Source organism: Chiloscyllium plagiosum, chromosome 21 (genome assembly GCF_004010195.1).
Source record: "Chiloscyllium plagiosum isolate BGI_BamShark_2017 chromosome 21, ASM401019v2, whole genome shotgun sequence".
In the NCBI taxonomy this organism is placed as follows: domain Eukaryota; kingdom Metazoa; phylum Chordata; class Chondrichthyes; order Orectolobiformes; family Hemiscylliidae; genus Chiloscyllium; species Chiloscyllium plagiosum.
The window spans coordinates 32,162,635-32,180,425 of NC_057730.1; the positions used below are offsets into that span (position 1 = coordinate 32,162,635).

The window sequence follows — 17,791 nt, forward strand, 5'->3', positions numbered from 1 at the left end:
TCCAAAAAACCCCACTCACCTATTGTACTCTATGCTACTTTCTCCCCACCCCCACCCTCCTCTAGTTTATCTCTCCACCCTTCAGGCTCGCTGCCTTTATTCTTGATGAAGGGTTTTTGCCCGAAACGTCGATTTCGCTGCTCCTTGGATGCTGCCTGAACTGCTGTGCCCTTCCAGCACCACTGATCCAGAATCTGGTTTCCAGCATCTGCAGTCATTGTTTTTACCCCGTCTTTGATTCAGTCAGGTTCCACTTCTTTCTGAGTTGTGATAAAAGAGCTGATGTATAGATGTTGGGTTCCTGGAATCAGGTTAAAGCAAACTTAGTTATTGTGTCTCAATCTCATCTCTGATTCAGAAGGTTAGAGGTTGAACTCCTGATCCAGAGATGAGCATTTAATCTAAAGTGATGTTTCGATGCAGGACTGAAGAAATGCTGCAGTCAGGGTGCTAATTTTAAATGATACATTAAAAGACACCAGCTAAGAGTTTATTTAATTTGCACTGGTTGTATTTAAAGAAGAACAATGATGCTCTCCTGGTATCCTGCCAAAATTCCTCCCTTAACCAGCACCACCAAAATGTATTTGTTTATTTATTCTGTTGCCATTCATGACAGGTTGTTATCACCATGACAAACCTTCTGTCTCACTGCATTTAAAATGACAGAGATTATACTTCAAACTAGCTTTGTAACTGTCGGGAATACCCTGAGGATGCTAAAACTCTTCAATAAATGAAATAAAAACAAAGAAAATGCTGCAACACTCAGCAGATCAGGTCACAGCTACGGAGCTGAAAGACAGTTCATGATTCATGTCAATGCTCTTTCTCTATTGCCAATCACCACCCAACATGTTGAATATTTCTAGCATGTTCTGAATTTGTTTCAAATTTGCATCACCTGCAGCGTTTTGCTTTTGTAAGTGAAATCTGTTTCAAACTACGAACAGCCTCTGGGGAAATCCTTCAAGAAGCTGGCAGCCTGAACAATACAAATGCCCCTGAGGGACACTAAACTCCAAGGTCTCTGGCTGAACCTACAGTTTATTCTACTCCACCCAGATGAGTTGCATTCCAAAGATTCCAGTGTAACCATCTCCCTCAATGGAACCACATGTTCTTTCAGCTCTATCAGATTTGTGTCATTACTACATAGAGAAATCACTGCTTCAGCGACAGTATCTTCAATTATGTACTGCTAGGAGCTCCAAACCATGTTGTTTGGGCTTTGCCAGTGACCTGGGACTTCATTCTAATTCTCTGTCCATATATGCTATTTGACCTACTAAATATTTGCAGCATTTTCTATTTTAATTTCTGATTTCCAGCATCTGCAGTAGTTTTCTTCATTAATTCTACCAGCAGCAGGGAGTGATTAGATCAAATGTATAATTGTCAAATGTAGCCCAACGACCTTGCTGCAGGTTTGTGTTGGCAGGAAGTATCCCCTGATCAGACACTATTGTGCCTCACAAAGGGACCCACTGGCATCAGGGGCTACCCTTGTGGTAGAAAACTCCTATTTTCCACACTGACACCCAATAGCAATCCCACCCCTCACCTTCCTCACAAGTATATGAATGGCTGGCTCAAATGAGGCCCACCCACCTACCTGTACTCAGAACCTCCATACCTGCTCCTCCCAATGGCCTCCTGAAGTGGTGTTCCAGGAGCTGACATTTCAATGACCCATGATTCACCAGCAGCTATTGGGAGTAAGATGTCCCCCCGAAAGCCCTAGTAACCTGAACAGACACAGATAAACACCCTGTGTGGGATTTAATCCTGTTAGGGCTCCCAGAAATGTGGTCCAGTAGCATGGATATTACATTTGGTCATTGAGTCACACAGGCATAGAGATATAGAGCAAGGAAACAGACCTTTTCAGTCCACCTCATCCATGCCGACCAGATAGCCTAAATAAATCTAGTCTCATTTACCAACATTTGGCCCGGATCCCTCTGTCCCTCTAAACCTTACCTATTCATATACCCATCCAGATGCCTTTTAAATGTGGTTATTATACCAGTCTCCACCATTTCCTCAGGCAGCTCATTCTGTACACACACCACCCTTCGTGTGAAAAAGTCACTCCTTAGGCCCCTTTTAAATCTTTCCCCTCTCACCTTAGACCTATGCCCTTTAGTTTTGGACAACCCCACCCCAGTGAAAAGACCTTGTCAATTTACCCTATCCACGCCCCTCATGATTTTATAAACCTCTATAAACCATGCCGACCTGATATCCCAACCCAATCTAGTCCCACCTACCAGCACCCAGCCCATATCCCTCCAAATCCTTCCTATTCATATACCCATTCAAATGCCTCTTAAATGTTGCAATTGTACCAGCCTCCACACTTCTTCTGGCATCTCATTCCATACACGTACCACCCTCTGTGTGAAAAAGTAGCCCCGTAGGTCTCTTTTATATCTTTCCCCTCTCACCCTAAACCTATGTCCTCTAGTTCTGGACTCCCAGGGAAATGACTTTGTCTATTTATCCTATCCATGCCCCTCATGATTTTGTAAACCTCTCTAAGGTCACCCCTCAGCCTCCGAAGCTCCAGGGAAAACAGCCCCAGCCTGTTCAGCCTCTCCCTATAGCTCAAACCCTCCAACCCTGGCAACATCCTTGTAAATCTTTTCTGAACCCTTTCAAGTTTCACAACATCCTTCCTGTAGTAGGGAGTCCAAAGTTGCACCCAGTATTCCAACAGTGGCCTAACCAATGTCCTGTACAGCTGCAACATGACCTTCCAACTCCTATACTGAATGCACTGACCAATAAAGGCAAGCATACCAAATGTCTTCTTCACTGTCCTATCCATTATATTCCATCCACCATGTTCCTTCGCATCACTTAATCTGTCTACATCTCTTTGCAGCCTTTTCACTGCTTACTCTCCTACCTACCTATTATATCATCAACCAAATCATTTATCAGATTATACTTGGTTTCCTCATCTGCTCATTGATATAGATTATAATAACCGAGGCCCAAACACTGGTCCTTGCATTAACTTATTACAGCCAGCCAATCCAAAATAATGCTTTTATCTCTTTTCTGCTTTCCATCTCTTACTTGTTGTGTGTGCTGCCAACTATATCTTGTAAACGTTTGGAGGATTACATGGTCTCCTGGATCTGCAAGGATCGCCTGCTTCCGCTCTAACAAGAAGAGTCTTGCAGAGTAAACAAATATAGTTTATTTCATCTCTGCAATTATTTACACAGCATAAGAATGAGCTCTTATCTATTAATCCTCACGACACATTCACAATCAAGTAGTAGCACTTTCAGACCCTTCCAGACTCATGCCAAGCTTTTTATCTGGTATCTGCCTAACATGCCAAACCCTTGTTTTAAATGAGTAACCCCTAAATTTTAAACGATCACTTTTTTTCTAGATTCTCCCATTAGAGGAAACATTGTCTCTACATTATTTTATTACCACCCTTCAGGATTAGGTGTTTCAATCAAGTCACTCTTAACTTTTCATCTCCGGTGGATACAAGCCTAAACTGTCCATTATTGATGAAACTTTATTGCTGGAACAGCACAGCAGGTCAGGCAGCATCCAGGGAACAGGAGATTCAACGTTTCGGGCACAGGCCCTTCTTCAGGAAGGGCCTGTGCCCGAAACGTCGAATCTCCTGTTCCCTGGATGCTGCCTGACCTGCTGTGCTGTTCCAGCAATAAAGTTTCAACTTTGATCTCCAGCATCTGCAGACCTCACTTTCTCCCTAAACTGTCCATTAGTCAACCCCATTCCAGGTATTAGTTGGGTAGCCCTTTTCTGAACTGTGCACATCATAGTTACAGGCTTCCTTAAATAAGATGACCAATACTGTGTGCAGACTTAATATATAAATGAAGCATAACCCCCCTCCTTGTGTATTCAATTATCCTCACAATAAATGATAACATTCTATGAGCTTTCCTCATTACTTTTTGTGCCTTCATACTAATTTTTTTGTGATGTGTGCGCTAGGACACCTAGACCTTTCTGTATCTTCGAGCTCTGCGCTATCTCACCATTTAAATAAGATGCATTTTTTTGTATTCTTCCAGCCTAATCGGACAATTTCACATTTTCCTACATTATACTCCATTTGCCACATCTTCGCCCATTCAATTAAGTTATCAACATTTTTTGTAGCCTCTTTAAGTCCTCTTCATACCTTACTTGCCTACCTATCTTTGAGTCATCAGCAAATTTGGCCACAATACTTTCTGTCCTTTTATTTACCAGCAGCAATCCCTATGGCACACCACACATTACAGATGGCCGAACTGAAGATGACATTTATATTTGCACTGGGCTCCCTGGTAGCAACCAATCTTTTACGACAATACATCATTCTCCTCATCATGAATTTTTACATTCCACAATAACCTTTGATGTGCCGCCTTATCAAACGGCTTATCAAAACTAAATTACAGTACATCTACCAGTCCCCCTCTATTTACAGCATATTACCACCTGAAACAACTCCCAACAGATTAATCAAATGTAATTTTCATTTCACAAAATCATGTTGGCACTGCCTGATCACATTGAAATTAATTGTATGTCCTCCTGTTAAGTCTTTAAATGTCGAGTATGTGGTGCTGGAAAGACACAACAGGTCAGGCGGCATCCAAGAAGCAGGAGAATCAACGTTTCGAGCATGAGCCCTTCATCAGGAATGAGACTTGTAGGCCGGAGGTGCTGAGAGATAAATGGAGGTGTGGGGGGGGTGGAGATTGGGGGAAGATAGCTGAGAATGCGATAAGTAGATGAAGGTGGGAAGGAGGGTGGAGCGGATAGATAGGTAAAGCGGACGGACAGATCAAGAGGGTGGTGCCAAGTTGGAGGCTTGGGACTGGAATAATATGGGGGGAGGGGAAGTGAGGAAACTAGTGAAATGCACATTAATCTCGTGTGGTTGCAGGGTTCCAAGGTGGAAGATAAGGCATTCTTCCTCAAGACGTCGGGTAGTAAGGATTTGGCAATAGAGGAGGCCCAGGACCTACATGTCGTTGGCTGAATGGGAGGGGGAGTTGAGGTGTTCAGCCATGGGGCAGTGGGGTTGGTTGGTGTGGGTGTCCCATAAGTGTTCTCTGAAATGATCCGCAAGTTGTCGTCCTGGTTCACGATGTAGAAGAGACCAAATCGTGTGCAATGGACACAGTTGATGACATTGGTGGAGGTACAGGTAAGTTTCTATCGGATGTGGAAGGATCCTTTGAGGCCTTGGACAGAGGTGAGGGGAAGGGAGTGTGGGTGCAGGTTTTGCACTTCCTGCTGGGAGTGGATGCGGGCTGGTGGGGGACATGGATCGGACGAGGGAGTCATGAAGGGAATGGTCTCTCCAAAACGATGATCGGGGTGGAGAAGGAAATATGTCCCTGGCGGTGGGGTCTGTTTGTAAGTGGTGGAAGTGGCAGAGGATAATGCGATGTATGCTGAGGTTGGTGGAATGGAAGGTGAGGACCAGGGGGATTCTGTCCTTGTTGCTTTGGGTGGGGTGGGGGTCAAGGGCAGAGGTGCGGGAAGTGAAGGAGATGCGCTGGAGGGCATCGTCGACTACATGGGAGGGGAAATTACAATCTTTGAAGAAGGAGGCCACCTGGGATTTTCTAAGGTGGAATTGGTCATCCTGGGAAAAGATGCAGTGGAGATGAGGAATTGGGAATAAGGGATAGCATTTTTACAGGAGGTAGGGTAGGAGGAGGGGTTATCCAGGTAGCTGTGAGAGTTGGTGGGTTTGTAGTAGATGTCCATGGTTAGTTGGTTGCCGGAAATGGAGATGGAGAGGACCAGGAAGGGAAGGAGGTGTCCGAGTTGGTCCAGGTGAATTTGAGGTAGCGGTGAAAGCTGTTAGTGAAGTTGATGAACTGTTCGAGCTCATGAGGGGGTGCCAATACAGTCATCAAAGTAGCAGAGGAAAAGGTGGGGGGGGTGGTGCCGGTATAGGTACAGAAAATGGACTGTTCCATGTATCAGACAAACAGACAGGCATAGCTGGGGCCCATGCGACTACCCAAGACTACCCCTTCGGTTTGGAGGAAGTGGGAGGATTGGAAGGAGAGGTTGTTAAGGGTGAGGACCAGTTCAGCCAGGTGGATGAGGGTGTCAGTGGAAGGGTACTGGTTGGTACGGCGTGAGAGGAAGAAACAAAGTGCTTGGAGGCCTTCGTCATGGCGGATAGATGTGTACAGGGACTGGATGTCCATGGTGAAGATAAGGCGTAGGGAGACTGGGAGACAAAAGTATGGAGGAGGTGAAGGATGTGGGGTGGTGTCCCAAATGTAGCTGGGGAATTCCTCGACTAAGGGGGACAGGACAGTGTCAAGGTATGCAGAGATGAGCTCAGTGGGACAGGAGCAGGCTGAGACAATGGGTTGACCAGGGAAGTCAAGTTTGTGAATCTTCGGTAGGAGATAAGGTTGAAGGCTGTGGATGGGAGATCCTCAGAGGTGATGAGGTTGTGGATGATCTGAGAGATGATGGTTTGGTGATGGTAGATGAGGTCGTGGTCAAGGGGGCAAAGGAGGACGTGACTGCGAGTTGGCGCCTGGCTTCAGTGGTGTAGAGATCGGTGCGCCAACCCAGTCCCCTCTACATCGGAGAGACAGGATGCCAACTTGCGGATCATTTTAGAGAACATCCCTGGGACACCCACACCAACCAATCCCACCGCCCCGTGGCTGAACACTTTCAACTCCCCCTCCCACTCCGCCAAAGACATGCAGGTTATGGGCCTCCTCTATCGCCAAACCCTTACCAACCTGACCCCAGAAGGAAGAACACATCATCTTCTGCCTTGGGACCCTGCAACCACTTGGGATTAATGTGCATTTCACCAATTTCCTCATTACCCCTCCCCCCACATTATCCCAGTCCCAAGCCTCCAACTCGGCACGCCCCCCACCCCATTTATATCTCAGCCTCCGGCCCACAACCCTGATGAAGGGCTCATCCCTGAAACATCGATTCTCATGCTTCTCGGATGCTGCCTGACCTGCTTTGTCTTTCCAGCACCACACTCTTGACTCTGATCTCCAGCAGCTGCAGTCCTCACTTTCTCCCTATTAAATCTTTAATAATAGCTTCTAACATTTTTCCTAGGACAGATATTAACCTAACTGATCTGTAGTTTCCTGCTTTCTGTCTCACTTTTTGAATAAAAGAATTACATTTGATACCTTCCAATTTATGTAGACCACAAAGGAGTTTTGGAAATTAAAATCAATATATCAACTATCTCATTAGTTGCTTCTTTTAAGACCTTAGGATCAGGATCTGGGCACTTGTTAGCTCATAGTTCCAACAATTTACTCAACGTCACTTCTCTGGTGTAACGTTATTTCCTGAATTTCACCTACCATTCCATTTCCTAATTTATTACTGTTTCTGGGACATTAGTTATACCCTCTAAAGTAAAGGTCGATGCAAAATGGCTGTTCAATCCATCTGCTGTTGCCTTATTTTCCATTATTAGTTCTCTGACCTCACTTTCTTTAGGACTACTACTCGCTTTGAAAACACCTTACATTTTAAAATAATTATAGAAACTCTTACTGTTCACTGTTATATTTTTGGCTAGCTTTCCCTCATTTCCCCACCCTTTTTCATAACCTTTTGTCATTCTTTGTGTATTTTTAAAATATTCTGTCCAGACTTCTGACCTGCCTTTGCACAATTACATGTTTTTCATATCGATTTGAATTAATTTGATTTTTTTTGCGCACAGTACAATCAGATCACAATATACAAAGATCACAGTGAAATTGAACAGAGCGAGGTATACAAAGTTACAGCTGCAAAGAAGGTGCACAGAAAGCCAGATCAACACTAGATTTGAAATTTGAGAGGTCCATTCAGAAGTCCAATAACAGCTGGGAAGAAGCTATTCTTAAATCGGTTGGTATGTGTGTTTAAGCTTTTTTATCTTCTGCCTGATGGAAAAGATTGGAAGAAATTATAACTGGGATGGAAGGGGTCTTTGACAAAGTTGGATGCCTTTCCGCAGCAATGAGAAGTAAAAGTGGAGTCAATGGATCGAATGTTGGCTTGCGTGATGGTCTGAGCTGTGTTCACAACTTTCTGTGCTTCTTATGCTCCTGCGCAGAGCAGTTGCCATATCAGGCCGTGATGCATCCAGATAGAATGCTTTCTATGATGCATCTGTAAAAATTGGTGAGGGTCCTTATGGACATGCCGAATTTCTTTAGCCTCCTGAGGAAGAAAAGACATTGTTGTGCCTTCCTGACCGTCACATAAACATGGTGGGGGGGGGTTTACAGGACACATTGTTGGTGATTGTCACTTCTGGGTACGTGAAACTCTTGACCATCTCTATCACAATTCCATTGATATGCCCTCCTCCTTGCTTCCTGAAGTTGGTGATTAGCTCTTTAGTTTTATGACATTTAAGTTTGATATTATCATACCATGTCTGTTAACTACCAAGAGTTCATTCCTTGAATTTTTTCTTACTCTTAGAGAATGCATCTATTCTGTGTATTCGGAAATATCCCGTCAAATATCTTCCACTGCATCTTTATAGAACTGTCGTTTAACCTACTTATCAATTCATTTCAGTCAGTTCCGCTTTGATGCCCTCATTATTGCCTTTATAAAAATATTATCTCATACCCACTCCTCTCTCCCTCAAATTAAATGTAAATCTATGGACACCTTCAATATGAGATTGTTAATTAAATCTATTTTGTTGCATAAAATCAGCTCGAGTTTAGCATGCTTTCTGACCATCTCCAGAACATGCTTTTCAAAGAAATAACCTTAAAAACATTCTATGAACTCTTCATTTAGGCTATCTTTGCACACCTGATTCCAATTGATATGTAGATTTGAGTATCCCATAAATATCGCTGTACCTTTCTGACAATTTCTCACTTCTCTTATGCTCCACTCTGCCATATTGTTACTATCAGTTGGTCTGTAAACCCATAAATTACTTCTTGCCTTTATAATCTCTCACCTCTACCCAAACTATTCCCATATGCTGGTTTCCTGAACAAAATCACCTCACACTATTGTGCTAACATTGGCAAACATTCATTCCTTCATATTTTCCTGGCTTCCATTTCTTCATAAATATCTGTATTCTCCAAGAATACGATCCCAATCCACACTACCTCACAAACATGTCTCGGAAATGGATGCCAGATCATACTTATGTATTTCTACTTGTGCTCTCGTTTCATCCATTTTGTTTTGACTGTCTTTATTGTCAATGCAGCATTTAATCAAGTATAACATCAAGGAACGCTGGGAAAAAAAAACTACAGCCAATGGGAATCAGGTGAAATCTCTCCACTGCTTGGAATCATATCTAACACAAAAGAAGCTGGTTGTCGTGATTGAAGGCTAATCATCCCAGGTAAGGTAGCTTCCTTAAGGTAGTGTCTTAGAGCCAACTATCTTCAACTACTTCATCAATGATCTTCCTTCCTTCATAAGGTCAAAGGTGGGGATGTTTGCTGATGATTACATAACATTCAGCACCATTTGTGACTCCTCAGATACTGAAGCAGTCCATGCTCAAATGCAGAAAAACTGGACAAGATTCAAACTCACAATGTGCAACTGACATTCATACCTCAGGAATGCCAGACAATGACCATCTCCAGCAAAAGAGAATTGAACCATTGTCTCTTGATATTCAATTGCATTATTCTTGATGAAAAATCCACTGTCAATATTTTGGGAGCTACCACTGACCAGAAATTGAATTGGACCAGGCACATAACTCTGTAACTACAACGTTTCAAAGACTGGGAATTCTGAAGTGAGTAACTCACCTCCTGAATGCCCAAAATATGTTCATTGTCTACATGATACAAGTCAGAAGTATTATGGAATACTGTCAAGCAGTCCCCTTGATCAACATCCTTCCCACCAACTTAAACATTTACTTCCTCTTCAATGTTCATGTACAGCCGTGATATCTACCATCTGCAAGATGCACTGCCACAACTCACCAAGACTTGTTTGTCTGCACCTTGTAAACTTCAACCTCTATCACCTAGAAGCAGGGAAATGGGAACAGCACCGGTTGCAAGCTCCCTTCCAAGTCATGCACCACCCTAACATGGAATTATATTGCTGACTTTTCATATTGTGGGAAATCCATCTTGATGGCACTGTGGGAGTATTTGACCACATGGAATGCAGTAGAGCATGAAGGCAGCTCTTCACCACCCTCTCAGGGGCAATTAGTGTTGACGACAATGATAGCCAGTGACATCACACTCCAAGATAACATTTTAAAAGAAATTGAGGAGAAAGTGAGGTCTACAGATGCTGGAGATCAGAGCTGAAAATGTGTTGCTGGAAAAGCGCAGCAGGTCAGGCAGCATCCAGGGAACAGGAGAATCGACGTTTCAGGCATAAGCCCTTCTTCAGGAAGGGCTTATGCCCGAAACGTCGATTCTCCTGTTCCCTGGATGCTGCCTGACCTGCTGCGCTTTTCCAGCAACACATTTTCAGCTTTTAAAAGAAATTGCCTTTCTCTTGCTCTTTCATTGTCCAATATAATCCTTTCGCCTTCATGAGATCATCTAGCTTCCCCTAAATGGTTCTAGATATTTTAGCCAACCTGCTCAGACAGGGTGTGGCATGCCTCTGGAGCAGGTGGGATTTGCTGCACGGCCTTCTAGCTCAGATATAGGGACATTACCATTGCCCCACAAGGGCTATGCCTAAATGCTTCCAGCCTATTCATTTTAATTATGTCCTTTGGTAGCAAATTTCACTTTGCAATCACTTTCTGTGTAAAGACGTTTCTCCTGAAATCCTGATATGGTCTCTTCCAAAAGAGGAAACATCTTCTCTGCATCTAGACGATCAAACCCTTTCAAGATCTGTCATCATCATTCAGTGTGTTCTTTTCCAAAGAAATTTGCCCCTCTGATTTCAATCTGTTAAGTGTTTGTTCCTTCCTCTGGTACACAAGATCTTTTTAAAATATTGACATCAGAACCAATCACATGTTCGAATGTGGGTAAAGCAAACTTTTATAAAGGTTTAACAGGACTTTTCAATTCTGTCACTGGAGAAGGGGACCTCAGAGCCGTGTAAATTTCCTCTGTCCTTTTTTATCCTGCATCGCTACTTTTGGGATTTGAGTACTGTCAAATCTTACCTTGTCTAGTCCTTTGCAGCAGTTGGAAATTCTGCTGTGAAGGGGAATTGGTGCACTTATGTGAATGCGTTTGCAAAGTAGTACTTCGAAACTAACCTGCTGGACCATAACCTGGTGTTGTATGATTTTTTTTAACTTTGTCCACTCCAGCCCAACACCGTCTCCTCCACATCGTGTTTGCAAGTGGGGGTAGCTGTGTGTATTGTGTAGCTGGGTGTTTGAATGGGTTTTGCCAAGTGTGCGTGTGTAGCTGTCCCGTCTGTTTGATCTGGATGACTTGCTGACTAAGTTGATGAGCCGGATTTGGTCGGAGTGGTTCAGTTGGAGTCTGATTGCTGTCAACCAGTCCCTGTCCTTTCCTACACAGTCAAGCAGCCCACAAGGTAGGGTCGTCTGCCTGTCCGCTCTTCAAAGTTCGGAACGCTCTCAGTCCCCATCCCAGCTCAAAGAGACGCTACAGTGCGATTTGTTTTCTTTGGTCTGGTATTTTGAACGCCAGGTTTGAGCTCACTTTGTGCCGTTTATATAATTAATGCCTTTTTATTTGCAGGAGACCTATATAACTGGCTGCTCGCGACTCTTGGTGACTAAATGTGGACACCACGTAGAAATAGCGATAATTTCTAGATTGTAATCAAAATGCTAGAAAATGCGCCGTGATTAGTATTAATACTGAATTTTTTTAAAGTTTCATGACATACCTGATCAAAATTCTGTCAATATTCAATAGATGCCCACAGTATATGCCAATAGATTCGTAACCTCTTCTAAACACAATATAGATTGTACATAATGAATTAGTTTTTAAATTATCTTGCAGAAAATGTTAAATTTCCAGCTCGGTTCTACAATGTTGAAATACCGTAAATATTTTCATTATATCGATCCTATCTATACCTGTGATATGAATTGTAGACATTCGCAGTATTGTTCAAACTTCCAGCCAAGGGTGATTTTTGTTCTGACCGGGTGGAATGAATGACCAGATTCTCACCCTTTCAGCCAGACTGCGGTCAGCCCAGAGCCCAGCCCAGAGCCCAGCCACAGGAAGGCGCTCCCTCAGGACCACATTCTGTGGGAAGGGGCGAGAGGCAAGAGTGGCCCCCTTCTGAACTAACGGGACAAGACGAGTTGAGAAGGTGCACCAGCTAATCCCACATTTACCGATAAATCACCCTGCCAGACCTTTCAGTTACTGACAAATCTTCCAGACGTTCAACACAACCGAAGGTATTTAAACTCAAAATCTGAATTGAATATAAAAAGGTATAGCCGCCATAGTCTCGTCCTCTCTTCAGAGAGAAACGACTGACCGTGGTTTAAATATTTTCCTAATCAGCCTGTTCAGAGATGTTACTACAAACCCCTGGAGCAGGTGAGACTTGAACCCGGACCTCATGGCTCAGAGGTAAGGGCACTACTACTGCCCCTCAAGCAACTCTCCAACTGGTGGTGGTTTAATCTGGGGGTTACCGCATCTCAGCGAGGGGAGAGGCTGACAGAGCATTGAACTCACATTGTGGGTATCACTTTGTATGATAAACCAGCCATTCGGCCAATTGAGGTAAGAATGCTAACACTGATCCCTGACGACTTGCCCCACTCCTAAGGTCACTGGATGGAATGATTAGTGAGTATGTTTAAAATGAAATAGTGGATTTGAGATAAACTAACTGATCTTTCCCACTGTACCCAGCAGGATGGTCTGCCTGAAGATGCAACGATATTTAACCTGCACTCTGCACCGGCTGCAGAAAGGACCAGGTTACACCTATACGGAGCTCCTGGTCTGGTACTGTGAGAACACCAACACGCATGGACCCAAGCGCATTGTAACCGAGGGGCCCAAGAAGCGGATGATGTGGTTCATTCTGACTCTGGTATTTACAGGGCTGGTCTGTTGGCAGTGGGTGATCCTAATTCAGAGTTACCTATCCTGGGAGGTCAGCATGAACCTGCGGACTGGTTTCAAAGCAATGAACTTCCCTGCTGTCACCATCTGTAACAGCAACCCTTTCAGGTAAAATGGTGCTATTAAGTTATTACATCCAGGGAAGAAGTTTTTCTCCTCCACTGCAAATATTCTTGCAAACCTTAGACGGGTAAATCCTGAACCAACCTTTCAACAGGCAGTGCCATGTTCCTGAAGGGTATACCAGAACTTCTACCATCAGTACCATCCCAATTGTTGTATTTGGAAAGTCCTCACAGCATACCCAGATTTTTTTTGTTTTGTGTCCTACTGGATTTTTTTAAACGGGAAGGTATTGACCAGAGCAAAGCAATAGTCCCACAGCCCAACTCCCATGCAGTCAATGTTAAATGAGCTAGTCTCAGCCAGATAGCAGTGTTTGGCATTATGAATAGGCTCTGTATTCAGATAAAGGGGAAATCAGGCAAGATTCTTGCTTCCTGATTGTGATCCATCCATTCTTCATCCAAATGGACTTTAAGTGAGAATAGTATTAGGTCATCTGGTGATATCAAAGCAGCACAAACTCTCACAGTCTAAAACCAAAAACTTGGCATTTGGGAAAAATCAATAAAAAATAGCATCAGGCTATTGAGCAGTGAAATGAGGAAACTTCTCTTCACACAAGGAAAAGTGGAAATTCAGGATTCTCTCCCCAAAAGGATATGGGTGCTGGAGAATATTTTGGGCTATCAAGATGGAGATAGGTGGATTTTTGTTGTGTGAGGATGTAAAGGATACAACAAAGGTGCTCATTTGGTACATCACCTTGGTGAAGACTCATTGAAGGAGTTACCTGAAACATCCCATTCAACTGTTCCCACTCTGCAACAAAAAACAATCTTTGTTTCAATGTATTTATCCATTTTCCATTTAATGTTACTAATGGATTTACTTACTTTCAGACAGTGTATTCTCGGTCAAAACTACTCTATAAAGAAATTCTCCTCATGACACTCTTTTTATTTGCAAATGTCTTAAATCTGAGTCCTGTAGATACCAGCCCTCAGACATGTTCTTCCCACTTGCTCCACTCAAATCTCTCTAACCAAGGCAGAGTTACAGATCAGCAATCATGTGATGGGAGAGGCTAATTGGTTGAATGACTTCCCCTGTTGTAATAATCCTGAAGGTGTATTTGCACCTTCACCAGCCAGAATGTCTGCTTTCAGGAATGAAAGAGGGACCACACGTGCTGTAACTATACAAAACCCTGGTGGGGATCACATTAACATTACTGTTAGCAGTTTTGGGTATCACACTGGAGGAAGGATAAGTTGGTCTTGGGGGGAGTGCAGTGTAGATTTACCAGAATGATACCGAGATTTTAAGGAGAAAAATTACACCAGCAAGGCATATATTTTGAAGGTGAAGAATGCTTGAGAGGAGTTTGTAAGATATTAAGGAAAGCAGAAAATATAGATAAAGAGAAACTATTTCCACTACTTGGAGATTGGGGGGGGGGGGTGGTCTAGAGTTAGGCAGCATTGTATAAAAATTAAAGCAAAACCCTTCAGGAAATTAAGAAACACATAAATTCTGCACTAGAGTGGCACTGATTTGAAACTCACATCCACATACAAGAATTGATGCTTGATAAATGGTTCATTTTAAATGTAAGATGAACAGATTTTTGCTAACCAAGATATTCCAGGATTCAGAGCAACTTCTATGAAGCTAGGTCATAGGTCAGTCATATTCTCATTTAATGGCATAACAGGCTCAAGCGACTGAGTGGTCTATTGTTCTGTTTTTTTGAAAATCTCCTGGTTCTTGATGTTAAGACAGTCTGTTCCCAATTTCAGGTACACAAGGTCCAAGCAGTTGTTGCAGCATTTGGACAAGTTTGCCAAACTTGCACTTGAACATATTTACAGTTATGACCAGAATGGAACAATTCCAGCTGTACTCCCACCATCACAGACAAACTGGAGCAAGGTAGCATCACTTGTGATCATCGAAACAAATGAACAGGGTGTGGAGACAGTGTTACACATCCTGGGATCTGATCAAAATCAAACTCATTCAGCAGCTTGGAACCGGCCACAGCTGGGGTCCTTCAAAGTGGCACTGCAACTGGTAAGTAAGGGTAGTGCAGTATGGGTATATGTGCATATATGTGCATGGTTATGTGTATGCCTGTATATGACATATCTGTACTTATGTGAGTACATGTCTGCATGTTTTGCAAAGTTTCAATCAGTATTCACTGTAGTTTTGGTGAGAACAGTGGGCGCAATTTTAATCAGATTGGCAGGATTGCCACAAGTGGCACAAAGAGTGCATAGGTGCAGAAACAATCTGATAGTGCTATGTCACTGCCAAGCAACAGACACAGCAGCCTTTCAACCAGAAGAATAGTCTTTGAGCCAGCCTGCAGGCATTCAGTAACACTAGGAGAAAGTCCTTGATGCTGCCAGTTCTCCATCCAAGTCCAAATTTGGTGCAGAGCTGCTCCCACTCCTTTGTCCACCCTGTACAGCAGCCCAGTTGAACGGCTGGTGCTATGTCATGACTTTTTTCTCCACTTCTGAACTTTGCTTGTTTTGCCCAGGTTTTGTCCCTGTTCCTAGAATATTGTCCCTCTTTCCAAACCTTGCTCCAACTCCTGAACTTTGTCCTGGAACTTTGGCCTCAGTAGGGTTTTCTGTGCAGGCACAACAGGTGTGATGCTAGTAGTAGGAATGTAGTAACATTGTTTGTTTGTGCACAGCTTCATTCTGATTTAGGGATGTCTGGCATCGGTAACAATGTCACTGCGCCTATTTGTACATGTGCAGGTGGCCATTTTAATGGCTATTTATGTTGGTGCTAATTATTCCAATTCAAGATAGTATATACAGTGAAATGTGTATTGTGTGGAATGAAGATACAATGAGGGTATTGTGTTCACTGAGTGTGACAACGTATTTTTGTTTACCTCTTAGTGTGATCAGAACAGGTCAAGCTGTATATACAGAAACTTCAGCACAGCACTAGAGGCAATGAATGAGTGGTACTCCTTGCATTACATGAGCATCCTGTCCAACATGCCTCGAACAGACCGCCTGATGATGGGCGAGCAGGGACAGGATTTCATTCTGGCTTGTGTTTTCGGTGGACAGCCCTGTAACCTTGAGTAAGTTCTTAGATCTCCTCCTCCTGCACTAGTAGATCTTTAAGTGCCTTATACTGCAAAACTGCCAAAATAAAATCTAACTGCGTTATCCAGTGGGGCAGACATGATCTTCTGACCAATTCAGAAGAACATTTGGCTGATGGAATCAGTTATTTCTCAAATTTAGAACACTTAACTAGCCACACTCCTCCATTACTTCTGCACTGTGCCTGTAATGTTTACAATCTACAGGAGATACAACAGCAACTTGTCAAGCCTCCTCCAACATCACCTTTCAAACCCACTCTACCTTGAAGAACCCAGGCAACAGATACATGGGAACACCACCACCTGCAGTTTCTCCTCCAAACCATTTGCCATTCTGAGTTAGAACTGTATACATGTTCATATACTGTCACTGGCTCAAAATCCTGGGGCTCCCTCCTAAATAGCACGATACAGATTTCTAACCTCCATGGACTGCAGCAAGCTCACCAAATGCTGACTTTTCCAGCCACTTAACATTCCCAAGAATAACAGAATAAGAATAAGATGTGATGTGGCAAAATCTTAAGGAAGGGTCGTTTGTCTTGATAGTCTTCCCAGACTCTGTCCTATGTGTTCCCAAACCTTTATGTACAACTCTATGATAAAGTCCAGTACTTTAATCAAGTGACTACAGTCTACAGTTGCTCCAGAAAATAAGCTAATACCAGTAATTCATGCTTAGAATTTCATTATGCATTAAGGTGGAATTAGTTGCTGCCTGACCAGAGAGAAAGAGCTCTCCTAGCTCTGGCTGAACCTCTCTAAACCCCAGTTGTGGTTATCTCACTACTCTCTCAGCTGTTGTCAACCAACACAGTGCAGGCCAGGATGTCATTGAGTCAATGGGGAATGAAAGCTCAATGTGCAACAAGAATTGAGCACGGCAAGAAATCCAAGATGGAGGACGGGAAAAATTTCTGGCTGTAAAAGCTGCTCCTTCTTTTGAGGTATTTTAGGTGTTGGAGGTGATTTCCTCGAATTCCAGGAGCAGCAATTACAGTTTTATATGCTGTTGCATTGTTTTGGAACTTTGGGAAAAAAAAGTCAAAACAACAGCAGTTTAAGAGGGAGAAGAGCAAATAAAGGAAGCACATGGTGAGGACAGTGCAGGAGGGAGAGAGAGAACCTGCACAGTTACCGCCTTTGCAGTTTGAATTCTTGTATCGCTGGACATCGGAGTGCATCTGGGAAAATGAACAAACAGTGAAATTCACAGCTAATCTTGGAGGAACTGTTGGGCGAAGTTCACAGCACAGAATCAGATAAGTTAATTGTTGTTTTAAGTCTGTCCAAGAGAAAGGCTGCAGTAGTGAGTACAGTGGATTCTTGATTATATGTTTTTACAGATAAGTCTCTTGATTAAACTTAAAATATAAGCCATAACTATTAATTTAACCTGGGGCAGTGTTTGTAGAGGAATAAGACGGTGTTAGTTTCTGGGTCTGTAGATTGTGAAGGAGCAAAAATGGCCGTTGCAGTGATATGTACTTCTTGTCAGATGTGGGAGTTTAAA

At 43.2% G+C, this 17,791-nt stretch overlaps 1 protein-coding gene across 13 annotated transcripts in view; it reads left to right on the plus strand.

Moving 5' to 3' along the window:
- Positions 1-10,877: 10,877 nt before the first annotated feature.
- LOC122560715 (amiloride-sensitive sodium channel subunit beta-like) overlaps positions 10,878-17,791 on the plus strand; it is a 32,631-nt gene continuing 25,717 nt past the window's right edge. For 2 of the 13 annotated variants that reach the window (XM_043711667.1, XM_043711668.1), the window contains exons 1-4: positions 11,295-11,620; positions 12,861-13,181; positions 14,939-15,212; positions 16,061-16,251. In XM_043711667.1, coding sequence (XP_043567602.1) covers positions 11,454-11,620; positions 12,861-13,181; positions 14,939-15,212; positions 16,061-16,251 — 953 coding nt within the window. In that variant the 5' untranslated portion in view covers positions 11,295-11,453. The other 11 variants (XM_043711674.1, XM_043711673.1, XM_043711672.1 and 8 more) reach the window with 11 other exon arrangements.